This window comes from Erpetoichthys calabaricus, chromosome 14 (assembly GCF_900747795.2).
Source record: "Erpetoichthys calabaricus chromosome 14, fErpCal1.3, whole genome shotgun sequence".
Taxonomy (NCBI): domain Eukaryota; kingdom Metazoa; phylum Chordata; class Cladistia; order Polypteriformes; family Polypteridae; genus Erpetoichthys; species Erpetoichthys calabaricus.
Window position 1 is genome coordinate 20,555,715 of NC_041407.2, and position 13,857 is coordinate 20,569,571.

Here is a 13,857-nt window from a genome sequence, read left to right on the forward strand (position 1 = left end):
TGCTTACCTCCTCCTGACCGTTCTGTAGTGGAGTCTGTGCTGGCTGTCCAATATGATGAGAGAATTCTTTCCATCTGATGATTCCAACGCTCCTTTACCTGAGATGAGTTTTCCATAGGCAGGAGAGCAGCCTGGCTGTAGAGTAGTGGCACCAAGTGCCACATCCAGATTCAGAAGAGAGAAACAGAATACAGGGGGGTTAGTGGTGGTTTACAAATACAGTAGAGTCTCGCTTATCTGACATAAAAGGGCCGGCAGAACGTCGGATAAGCGAAAATGTCGGATAATGGGAGGTGTTAAGAAAAAGCCTATTAAACGTCAAACTATGTTATAATTTTACACATTACAAACCTAATAATCATGTTTTACAACAAAACAACAGAAAAAATTAACTGAAAAAATGAACTTAGCAACAAAAAATAGACTACGCTCACGCTCGCAGCTTGCAGTTCTTGTTGCCGATTGATGCGTTTTTTTGGGGGTTTTTTTGCGGTGGGACGTCGGATAATACGGAATGTCGGATAAGCGAGACTCTACTATATTGCATTACCATATCATTGAGAATAAGTTCTCCTGTGGATAAGTTGGGACTTGATTTTATCGTATAATTTCCGGTATTTTATAATGTCGGTCATATAAGTCAAATGCGGAAAACTCATGCTATTGGTCCAAGAGATTATGATATGCTAACGCCCACCTGAGAGAGTAAACACGGCGCACACTGCCCTTTTTCTTCTATGTATTGGGCCTATATGACCTCACGGTAATACCCAAACTATTCTGAAACAACGTTTGCACTGATTTGTGTTTTTTGTATCTCACACCTTCATACCTTTTACACCTTTATTATAAGAGCATCCCTTATCTACGATGGAGTGTTCGATCAGAAGAATGTATGAATCTGGTATTAAATTAAACGTCGTCAAAGTAGCGAAAGAAATTGGTAACTGCGCTGCTGCAACAAAATTCGATGTGTCTGAGAAAGTGACGCGAGATTGGAGGAGGCACGAAGATGTAAAAAAAAAAAAATTAAGTGTCGCATTTGTGAACGGGCGTATAAGTCGGGGTCTGTTTATGATTGATTTTTGTGGTTTCAATACCCGACTTATACGTGAGTATATATGGTACTTATATTTCTGTACCAATGACTAACAAACAGAAATGTGGCCTCTTACACATCGAGATTTCACCGGATTCTTTGAATCCTCAATTATTCTGTGCACTGTAGAGAATGAAATGTCCTACCGATTAGTCTTTGGCGACATTGTTCTCAGAGTGCTGACGCATCTGTTGGCAAATTGGTGAGCCTTGGCCCATCCTTACTTTTGGACTAGGCCGTTTATGAAGGCTCCTTAGAACACGACTGCCACACCTTCTCTCAGTATTGTTAGTCCTAAACTACTCCTGTGCCTCCTCCTGTGCATCGATTTCAGAATAAATGTATATCTTCAAAAACAGCTTTTCAGGTAAAACATGGAATATCTTATCTTTATACTGTTTATGTTAGAATACGAGTCAAAGTAAATTTACAAATCACTTACAGGTATTTTTGTTTTTTATTACCATTTTCTATACTGTCCTGACAAATTTAGAATTGAGGCTGCAGTAAAACATTAGCAGGTTTGAGAAATGTTATGTTATGGAAATTACTACTATTAGTATTCCATTCATTAACAAGTTAAATTCTGTATTTTTGTTTCTAACATTACCATATAAATTCTGTGGCACTGTTTGTCGTTTCTAACATGCCCTGTAAAAGCACGCAAACCCCTGCAGCGCAGCTTCTAGCTGCATGTGGAACTTTGCATAGCTTTGTATAACTGTTGCTGCTCCTAGCTGTTTCTACCTGCACAATGTCATTTAAATGATTCTTAAAATTCGAAAGTACCGTGCTCATATTGCAGTCCTGTATGTTATTGTTCTGACTTCTATGTTGACGTCACCCTTCATTTTTTTTATGTTTAAAACTGGCCGGGAGAGAGAAAGAAGAATTGGGGTGGGACACCTTCATGGATTGTCTGTTTTTCTTTTCTGTGTCTTTTCTATGGAGGCTCAGGTATGTCTAAAGCGTAATGCTATAGTGAATTCAGAATACCTTCAGACCCCTTCACTTTCTGCACACTTTATTGTATTGTAGATTTAATTTTAAAAAGATACATTTATCCCTTGGGTGGCGCGGTGGCTCAGTGGTCACACTGCTGCCTCGCAGTAAGGAGACCTGGGTTCGCTTGCCGAGTCCTCCCTGCGTGGAGTTTGTATGTTCTCCCCATGTCTATGTGGGTTTCCTCCCACAGTCCAAAGACATGCAGGTTAGGTGGATTGGTGATCCTAAATTGTCCTTAGTGTGTGTGTGCCCTGTGGTGGACTGGCACCCTGCTTGGGATTTGATCCTGCCTTGCACCCTGTGTTGGCTGGGATTGGCTCCAGCAGACCCCCGTGACCCTGTGTTAGGATATAGCGGGTTGAATGATGACTGACTGATTGACATTTTCCCCTTAATCTGCACTCAACTACCCATAGTGACAAAGTGAAAACATGTTTTCAGAAAGGTTTGCAAATTTATTAAAAATCAAAAATTGAAATCTCTCTTTCATATAAGTATGAGACCTTTCATTCAGTATACTGGTAAAAATGCCGGTTCTATAATGGTACTTTATGATTCTTTGCTGGGTTGTCTGGTTGAACCCTTGCTTGACAAAGCACTATTTCATTCTGGGACGAGTTCTCTGCACAAGTTGGTTGTTTGTGCTTTGAAAAACTTCCTAATATGTAGAAAAAACTGAAATCTATCTATCTATCTATCTATCTATCTATCTATCTATCTATCTATCTATCTATCTATCTATCTATCTATGTAATCCTGCCAACTACGCTAAATTATCTATCTATCTATCTATGTAATCCTGCCAACTACGCTAAATTATCTATCTATCTATCTATCTATCTATCTATCTATCTATCTATCTATCTATCTATCTATCTATCTATCTATCTATCTATGTAATCCTGCCAACTATGCTAAACTATCTATCTATCTATCTATCTATCTATCTATCTATCTATCTATCTATCTATCTATCTATCTATCTATCTATCTATCTATCTATCTATCTATCTATCTATCTGATTAAATCTTTCTCTCAGGATGTATAATGCTGCTCATGTTGTGAAGGGGGGTTGGCTGAACGCATGCCAAGGAGATGCCGTCGGATCAGCTGCTGTCTTTCTGCTGCTGCTGGCGAGCTATGTGTTCTGTTTGTTTGTTTGCCGATTATTTCAAAGCCTGTACAGCAGCTGTCCTTTAGCCTCTTTGCGTCTCTGCCACTCGCGTTGTGAAGGGGGAGGGTAGGGGGCTGAACGCACACTAAGGAGATGCAGTCGGATCAAGTTATCTTGCTGCAGGCGAGCTGCCTGTTATGTTTGTCGTGCTTTGCGTCGATCATTTCAAAGCCTGTACAGCAGCTGTCCTTTTGCCACTTCGTGTCTCTGCTGCTCGCGTTGTGAAGGGGGGCGGTTGAATGCACGCTAAGGAGAAGCAGTTGGATCATCTGCTGGCTTCCAACTGCTGATGCAGGCGAGCTGTGTGTTCTGCTTGTCGCTTGCCATTGTTATAAGAGCTGGGAGCACATGATGTCTGTCTGCCAAAAGCATTCCAACAACTGCTTGGTTAGATGTCCGTGGACTTGTTTTAAATGTTGTCTCCCTGCCTTGTCTCACATGACGTTAACGTGTCTGTAGCGAGAAGAGCATGTCTCGTCTCCCTAGTCTCCCTCCCAAGATTTTTTTTTATAATAGAGAGATAAGTTTGCTATTTTTCAAGTCAAAGCTGTTTCTGAACAATCATGGTATACATTAGTTTGCCACATGAAATTGCATGCTGGAGTGGAGCATGTTTAATACATTTTAATAATAATTATAATAGTTCTTTACATTTTTATAGCAGTTTTCTCACTACTCAAAGCGCTTTACATAGTGAGTGAATGTGTGGCATCCACCTGGCAGCCATTTTTGTGCCAGCACACTCACCACACATTGGCTATTACGTGATGAAGGAGTGAGAGCCGGGCCGGCACCACCATTAAGGCGAATTAGGCATTCGTCTGTGGTGCAGATCATAAGGGGGGTAAAACCCAGCCACACGGATAAGCTTGGCCTAGGGTGCAAAATAACTTCGCACCTGCATTTGGGTGAGAAATAGCTAATTAGATACTGGGGCTGTTTAGTGGGCCAGAATGACTAGGCCATGGTGGGCAGTTTATCCTTCACATCGGGATACACCCTGCTCTTTATGAAGGATATCCAGGGATCTTTAATGATTGCAGAGAGTTAGGACCTCAATTTTACTCCTCATTCAAATGACGACGCCATTTTTACAGCATAGTGTCCCCGTCATTGCACTGCGGCATTGGGATCCACATACACACCACAGGGTAAGTGCCCCCTGCTAGCCTCACCAACACGTTTTTTTCCCTGGTTGGTCTCCTCCTTCAAGTACTGGCCGGGCCCGAACATGCTTACCTGTTCTGAAGTGCATGTAGTATAGCTGATCTTGCATTTCAGAATGGAGTTTATGGGGGTGCCATTGGGAAGAAAAGCCTGAAAATTAACTGCATATTTATATATTTTAAGCCAAAAATGTCCCTACCACGATTTTGAAGAAATAACTTCAACTTGAAAAACACCAAAGTTAGCCTTTGAACATATTGGCCCTGTGTTTGAGGGGATGTTATGTAGTGCTGAACATAGAGGGTGTGGTAGGAATCAAACATATTAATTAAAGAAAGAAACTTCTCCTCAACCGGGACAAGTGTGATAAAAATCTTTTCAAGCCACTAATCAGGCAGGAGAAACGTTTATACCTGCAGCACCATACTGAGGCGAGAGCATCTCTCTGTTACAGCAGAATGAGAAGGGGCAAATATTCTTCAAGTCAAGTCGGGAAGCAACAGTGTGTTGCCGCACCCACTACACGACGAAACAACTCGGAATCCCAATTGGCAACAAAGGCAGACACGTGGTCCAGTCCCACCCTCCGGAAATGACCCCTTGGCCTGGTCTAGCCACTCGGGTCCCCAACAATGAGGATCTTACAAGCTGGATCACACTCGGGGAAACGCACCACATGGCCGTAGTGCCGCAACTGACGCTCCCTCACAATGCAGGTCATGTGCCTCATTCGGGACTCCATGAGCAACACAAAGTCAAACCAACGGCATCCAGGGATTTTCCGGAGAGACACAGTAGCAAAGGAGTCCAGTCTTCATGTCAGGTCACTGGATAGCGTCCATATAGCAAGACAGGAAGCACCAGGACTCTAAAGACTTGGACCTTCGCCCCTTTAGCAGAGATATTGGGAGCGCCACACACCCCTTTCCAGCGACCTCATGACTCCCCATGCTCTCCCAATCCGTCTACTGACTTCATAGGAAGAGTCACAAGAGACATGGATGTCATCCGAGGTAAGTAAACCTCTCAATGAGGTCGACACTCTCTCCGCAAACAGACACACTGCTGATGGCCATGCCCAAGAGGTCATTAAAGGCCTGGCTCTTGGTTTTTATCCAGACACTCAGACTCCTCGCTCAGTCTCTCGAGTGCCCCGATCAGAGCCTCCATTGACTCTGCGAAGATCACAGCATCGTCAGCAAAGTCAAGATCCATGAATCTTTCTGTTCAATGCTTTCAATTCTCTTTCTTCAAGCTCATCTTTATATACCCCAAGATTCTTTACCCATTCATTTCTTATTACTTCGTCCGTTCCCAACAGTCTTATTGTGTTGCTGATACCGGATGTCTGCCTTTGTGTCCTAACTCACATTCGCCCAGTAGACCACTGCCAATAGCATTCTGCATAGATACAAAGTCATCTCTTCCATTTCTACTAGTAACATCTAATTAAAGTACTGGAAGCTGTGCAATTGCAAGGTTTTCGTGATGGAGTTAATACTCATCGTTTGTCAGCGATGATCAAATTTGATGGGAAGGAAATCCTTGATGTTTTTTTATTTAGAATTAAGTGGATAGGACTGGCGAGCTTTGTTGAGCAGAATGGCCTGGTCTCATTCAGATTGTTCTAATGTTTCAATGTTCTGTGAAAGGCACTCAAGTGTTGTACATAAGTTGCACCTTTCCTAATGTATGACTCTGTTTGTTTTACAAACCCCATACAGGTGGAGATGAGAAGCTGCTTAAAGTCTGGGGCTACAATGAAGGTGAGATCACTCACATCGGGGTAGGCCACAGTGGGAACATCACTGGCCTGAAAATCTGCCCCAACAGCCACTGGATCATTAGCATCAGTGCAGATGGGGCAATCCTGCGGTGGAAGTTTCCACACCATTAGGAAGAATTTCCAAGCATTATTCTGTTTTCCAGTTTATGGAGAGCAAGCTATGGTACTGTTGATCTGTTTGATGTTAAAAAAAAAGGACTTGTAAAAGTGTACACTCTGGAAATGCCGTAACTAATTCCCCCTCTTTACCCTGGGCTCTGTGAATCAGGCCACAGAGTATGACACCCACATATGGCTGCCTCAGCCCCCCTCTCAAATACACATGGGCACCGCAGGGTTTACAGGACCATCTAAGAAACCCAAAGCTGCCCATCTGGACCCCTGAAGTTCACGTCTGAGTGAATTAGCTCCAGCATTCACGTTTTGAAGCTTGTTTTAATAAACAGAACTAAATTGTAAATAATTCTGGTTACAGATTAAGAAATGCAAAGCTATCTGGTGCTAAGAAGAGGATTTATTAGCATCTTTTTAAAAGTATGTGGGACTACAATCAAAGCTATTCCCTCTCACCTTTGGATGAAAAGGTTCCCCTTTTATATTATATTTATTGAAGGCTACCCATGATGAAATTCTGCATCAGTGTCTGCAGGTAATGGAGCATCACCTTTGAAATCCATTATCTAATATTTACTGTAAGCTGAGGTTGATCTCAATGTGAAATGTGTATTGCAGTTTCTGATGTAACCTGGTGGGGGTGACCTTCATTTGAACCCTCAACAATCAGAAACTCTGTTTGTGAAAAGTAAAAGCCACCTTAAAATTGACTAGATGGGAAACTTCTTTATAAAAATCTATAACTAAATTTCCAATACAACCTGGTAAGAGTCCTCTTTGTGTCAAGTTTGCTGCAGTTTCTCATATGGTTAGATGGAGACACTCTCTGTCTAGGATAAGGTTTCAAAGTGTGCGAAATGTTACCACTATGTACTAAAGTCTGGAAAATTTAAGACAAGTGACTTTTGGTTTATATCTGTAATTTTTAAAAGGCATTGGATCCAGACCCCTAGAATTCAGGGAGAGGGAACCTGCCCTGTAGTCTCAGTCTCTTATGTGTCCTGCTGGAAGCCATCTCACGGGAACGGTTAGGCTGATCTCATGTGACTTTGTGAGGACTCATTTATAGAATTTATATTCCCATCTATAAAGTAACCTGCTGGAAGCTCTCTTCATAAAATGTTTAATGTAATCTGTAATGTGACTAATTGGGCCCTTGTGGTAAAATGTTTAACTCCTTTTTCCGCTGTGACGTTGTAAGAGCCTACGACTTGTCTAATGCATACTCTGATCTGATCAGTAGTGTGACCACATGAAGACCACCTCTGTTAACTTTCAACCCAATCTCATAAATGACCTGATGGAAACTTAGCTTGGCTTGGAAGCTTAAGGTAGGATGGATTATAAAAAAATCCCAATCTATAATGCAAAATAATGGAGATCACCTTTGTTAATTTGCAACCCAATCTCATAAATAATAAGATTGATTGATTTTTAACTTTAGTATAGATAGATAGATAGATAGATAGATAGATAGATAGATAGATAGATAGATAGATAGATAGATAGATAGATAGATAGATAGATAGATAGATAGATAGATAGATAGATAGATAGATAGATAGATAGATATGAAAGACATTATATAAAAGATAAACTATACAATAGAAAGATTTTAATTTTAGCGTAGTAGGAAGGATAAGGTAGACAGGTGGTTAGAAAGACAGATATTAAAAGCACTATAGTATAATAAATAGAAAGGTTTTCATTTTTAGAATAGTAGGCAGGATTAGATAGATAGATAGATAGATAGATAGATAGATAGATAGATAGATAGATAGATAGATAGATAGATAGATAGATAGATAGATAGATAGATAGATAGATAGATAGATAGATAGATAGATAGATAGATAGATAGATAGATAGATAGAACTTTCTTTGTCCTGAGGGGGAAATTTGGCTTTTCATAGAAGCTCTTTAAATATAAGGATGGAAGCTTGGCTTGAGAAAAGGTAAAGTTAAAGTCTGACGTTAGATGGATTATAGAAGAAAACTATAAAGCAAAATGATAACGACCAACTTTGTAACTCTATATTAAAATTGCAACTTAGTTTTTGTATTGCATTCTTTACTGAGTGCAGACTTTGAGCACTTGAACAATTTTCAGTTAAAGTACAAGTATAGATAATATTAATTACTAAATACAGAACAGGTACACATATAAAAAAAAAGATTTATTAAAACATATGGAGAACAAGGTAGAGACTGATTAAACATAAATGGAGCCCAACAATATCTGTCCATTAATTAATTGATGAACTATGGCCAGTTCTCAACAAAGGAGATTAAAATTGTGAAATAGAAAGTCAAAAACAGAGTCACAGGCCTGGAGACCTCAGCCAACTGGTCGCCTACCCACTCCTGGTCATTCTGTGGAGTTTGTGTGGGCCATCCAATCTGATGAACGAATCTTTCTATCTGATAATTCCAAGGCTCCTTTATCCAAGATGACTTTTCTAGCATGGTTGCATAGCAGTGACTCAAGTGCCACATACAGATACTGAGAAGAGAAACCGCATAGGGTTAGTAAATATTGTATTACTTATATTTCTGTACACATGACTAACAAACAGAGATTCAGTATGCACAGCTAATCAGCAGCTCTAGTCAGGGTATAGTAGACTAAATCAGGTTACGCTAGACTATGTGTTACGTAAGTTGGTAAATGTCTTCTTTGTCAAAGTGTAACCCAGTCTCTGATAATCTGTAGGGGGGCACCTTTGGGAAAATGCAAAACAACAATTCTAATGTGGCCAGCGAACACCCCTTTTTAACACACATTGAAGTCTCCCCAAAGATTGTGACAACAGTCTTGAGTAACAAATAATCAGAGAGACACTTGAAGGTGTTAGTCATCTAATTTTGGTCTGGTGTTTTATGGACACTATGAAATATGGACTGAAAAACTACATAAAATAGGACTATTTCTACTTTTAAACTACTGCTATGTGTCTTAAGTGCTCACTCACAAGGAAAACTGCTGGCATTAAAAATCCTTTTAGTGTATAAAGACGAAAGCAGATAGACAAAGGGAACATCTGAAATCAGGTCTTCTGAGAACAAAATGCATAGGAGTAAAAACTCCAAAACACATTCTATCTAGGCGCCCTGCCCAGGGATTTGTTCCTGCCTTGCGCCCTATGTTGGCTGGGATTGTCTCCAGCAGACCCCTGTGACCCTATGTTAGGATATAGCGGGTTGGAAGATGACTGACTGACTGACTGACATTCTATCTATCCGTCCATTCATTCTCTAACCTGTTTTTTCTAGTTCAGGATCACAGTGGCCAGACTCTGCCCAATCAGAATTGGATGGAAGTCTGGAATCAATCATTAACAGGATGCCAGTGCATTGCAGGCTACACTCGTATGCACCTGCACAAGTAGTAACATTGGATGATGAAGATTTTGCTTCCTGAACAGCTTTGGCCTGCTGATAACAAAAATTATCTTTACATTTTCTGATCACATGCCATTTTGAAGTCACCTACTATTGTGGTTTCTTCTATTATCAGTGTACATATTGTGACAGTTTAAGGGTCCCCATGACCCCTTGAACCCTCAGACCAGATGTCAGACACCAGGTAAAAGTCCAAAGATGAATATTTATTATTATAAATAAGTGCACAAAGCACCACTACTCCAACAAACAATAATCACTACAATAATCAATAATAAACAATCCTCCACTCCCAGATGCTTAGCCACCCTGCCTCCCAACTCAGCTCACTCGTTTGGGGTTTCTCCTAGTCTTTTTTAGTCCATGACCCGGAAGTGCTCCCGAGCCCCTGTCCATGTGATTTCTTAGCACTTCCGGGTCGGATAAAAACCACTCTTTCTTCATCCCGGAAGCACGTCGTTCCTTTTGTCCATGTGACCAGGACGCACTTCCAGGTTATAGGGCACATAGTATTCCCTGAGCCTCCCTACAGCATCTCCTGGTGGTCCCCATGGTATCCAGCAGGGCTGGTTGTAACAACTACAAGGTCCATGAGGCCCTGCTGGAATTCGGGGAACTTCCATGCTGCCGGGAGGGCTCCATCTGGTGGTTTGGAGGTGTTGGCCGAAATATATGGCCGGCCATCCCTCACAATATACAGTCCAACAACTACAACTGGAACATCTGCGATGATCTAAAAGTAGTGGCGCTGCTACTAGAAATTCAACTCGGATATACTGTATGTCTGCTCCATAAGCATTTAGTTCTAGTGTAGAAAAACACTTGCCGACCCAATAGAGATTTTTGCCTCTTCTTCATCCATCCATCCATTTTCCAACCCGCTGAATCCTAACACAGGGTCACCTAGAGCCAATCCCAGCCAACACAGAGCATAAGGCAGGGAACCAATCCCGGGCAGGGTGCCAACCCACCGCAGGACACACACAAACACACCCACACACCAAGCACACACTAGGGCCAATTTAGAATCGACAATCCACCTAACCTGCATGTCTTTGGATTGTGGGAGGAAACCGGAGCACCCGGAGGAAACCCACGCAGACACGGGAAGAGCATGCAAACTCCACGCAGGGAGGACCCAAGAAGCGAACCCAGGTCCCCAGGTCTCCCAACTGCGAGGCAGCAGCGCTACCCACTGCGCCACCGCGCCGCCCCCTCTTCTTCATATAAACATTTAATGAAAGCGATGAACAGGGAAGACGAAGGAGTTCAGTATTTCAAAGGGATTTTTCCATGAGTAACTGATGCCAAGATTAAGGAAGGGATTTTTGTTGGTCCACAAATCAGACACATCAACGACAAGCACTTCAAAGATCTGGTAGTTGGGCCTGATGGAAATCACATGGAAGCCCTTCAAAGATGATGTTCAGTACCAAACGAAGTCCAGATGATTGACTACATGCTTCAAGTGTACAACACCATGAAGACCAAGATATCACAAAGGATTTATTGTCTGCATTCCTATCTGGGATTTTTCCCTGCTAATCTTGGTCCAATCAGTGTCAAACATGGTGAAAGGTTTCACCAGGACATTACAATCATAGAACAGCGAAGTCAGGGCAAGTGGAAGCCATCGATGCATGCTGACTATTGTTAAGACACTGAAATGAGAAACATCAGATGTAAAGTATAAATGAAAATCAGCAGCAAAACATTTTAGTGCAACTGAACTAATGCAATATGTCAGCACCATTAAGTGAATAAACACACTACATTTAATAAAAGTTCCTTTCATGTTTCTCCAAATGATTACATGATATAGTCCATCTGAAATTATATTTATGTTCAGCTTGAAGCTGCCTGTCATATTACATATAACTGCAAGTGGAACATCTGTGCTGATGTAATAGTGGCACTGCTAAAAGGAATACACCAAGTCCATTGAATGGGACAGCTGTGCTAAAGCGTCCCATTACATTAAAAAGAACTGGCATTTGGCTTCAGTGCAGAAAATTGTGGCACATAAGCCTCCTGTCAACCCATCAAAGAAGCCCCTCTTCATAGAAAACTTGGACCAATGAAAAGTTTCATGAAAGAAAGGAACAAGAAAGGTGATGGATTTCGATGTTTGAGGCAGATGTTTCCAGAAAATAACTGAGATCAAGATTAAGGAAGGCATTTAGTTGCTCCACAGATCAAACACATCATCAAAGACCTGCCAATGGGGTAGCAGGAAATCACATGAAAGGCATGAAGAGATTTTGTTGAGAATTTTCTGGGCAACTACAGAGCACCAAACTACACCCAGATGGTTGACAATATGCTTCAGCCATGCAAAACCATGAAGTGCAACATGTCGCTAAATATTTGTTGTCTACATTCACACTCATACTACTTCCCGGATGATCTTGATGCAGTCGGTGATGAACGTGGTGAAAGGTTTCACCTGGATGTTGCTAAGGTGAAAAAGCAGTATCAGGGTAAGTGGAACCCATTAATGTTGGCTGACTATCGTTGGACGCTGAAACGAGAACCATCAAATGCCGAGTATAAACAAACATTTGACATTAGTCAATGTGACATTATATTTGTGCTCAGCTTGAAGCTATCTATCGTAATCACCGAAATTTTTCAAAACACAAAACTTTTGAACAAAAATTATTTTCCTGTCTAATTTATATATACCACTTAAACAGATATGTGAAGAAAACCAGACAAACATTCAAGGAACGTACAGACTCTACATGGGCAGTGCCTGGGCCAAGATTCAAAACATCCATCCATCTCTGTTCCTAACCCATTTATCCAGGGCAGGGTCATGAGGCAACTGGAGCCTTACCCAGCAATTATAGGGCACAAGGCAAGAATAATACCTGGTCAGCGTGCCACATCTCAGGGTAAAGACATACATGCACAACCACACACTCTGAGGCTAAGGATCTGTGCTGGTCCTGCCACGTGCAAAAGTTTGCTGACGTCACTGCTATCGTGGGCTGCATCAGGAGTGGGCAGGAGGAGGAGTATAGAAACCTCATCAAGGACTTTGTTAAATGGTGCGACTTAAACCACCTACAACTGAACACCAGCAAAACCAAGGAACTGGTGGTGGATTTTAGGAGACCCAGGCCTCTCATGGACCCCGTGATCATCAGAGGTGACTGTGTGCAGAGGGTGCAGACCTATAAATATCTGGGAGTGCAGCTGGACGATAAATTGGACTGAACTGCCAATACTGATTCTCTGTGCAAGAAAGGACAGAGCCGCCTGTACTTCCTTAGAAGACTGGCATCCTTCAACATCTGCAATAAGATGCTGCAGATGTTCTATCAGATGGTTGTGGCGAGTGCCCTCTTCTACGCAGTGGTGTGCTGGGGAGGCAGCATAAAGAAGAAGGATGCCTCACGCCTGGACAAACTGGTGTGGAAGGCAGGCTCTATTGTTGGCATAGAGCTGGACGGTTTGACATCCGTAGCAGAGCAACGGGCACTCAGCAGGCTCCTATCAATTATGGAGAATCCACTACATCCATTAAACAGTGTCATCTCCAGACAGAAGAGCAGTTTCAGCGACAGACTGCTGTCACTGTCCTGCTCCACTGACAGACTGAGAAGATCATTCCTCCCCCAAACTATGCGACTCTTCAATTCCACCAGAGGGGGTAAACGTTGAACATTATTCAAGTTATTGTCTGTTTTTTACCTGCATTTTTTATTTCTCTTTAATTTAATATTTTTTGCTGCTGGAGTATGTGAATTTCCCCTTGGGATTAATAAAGTATCTATCTATCTATCTATCTATCTATCTATCTATCTATCTATCTATCTATCTATCTATCTATCTATCTATTATATAGTGCCTTTCATATCTATCTATCTATCTATCTATCTATCTATCTATCTATCTATCTATTATATAGTGCCTTTCATATCTATCTATCTATCTATCTATCTATCTATCTATCTATCTATCTATCTATCTATCTATCTATCTATCTATCTATCTGGTATCCAGAAGGTTCTCGGCTCAAATCCCCATTACTGACAAAGGGTTCCTACTCTGCTGGGGCCCTTGGGCAAGGCCCTTAACCTGCAATTGCTCCAGTGCCACTG

At 41.6% G+C, this 13,857-nt stretch overlaps 1 protein-coding gene across 1 annotated transcript in view; it reads left to right on the plus strand.

The window, feature by feature from the left end:
• cfap52 (cilia and flagella associated protein 52) overlaps positions 1-7,106 on the plus strand; it is a 56,253-nt gene extending 49,147 nt beyond the window's left edge. Inside the window, exon 14 of the mRNA XM_028819568.2 lies at positions 6,171-7,106. Coding sequence (XP_028675401.1) covers positions 6,171-6,343 — 173 coding nt within the window. The 3' untranslated portion in view covers positions 6,344-7,106. The remainder of the gene's footprint in view (positions 1-6,170) is intronic.
• Positions 7,107-13,857: the final 6,751 nt, after the last annotated feature.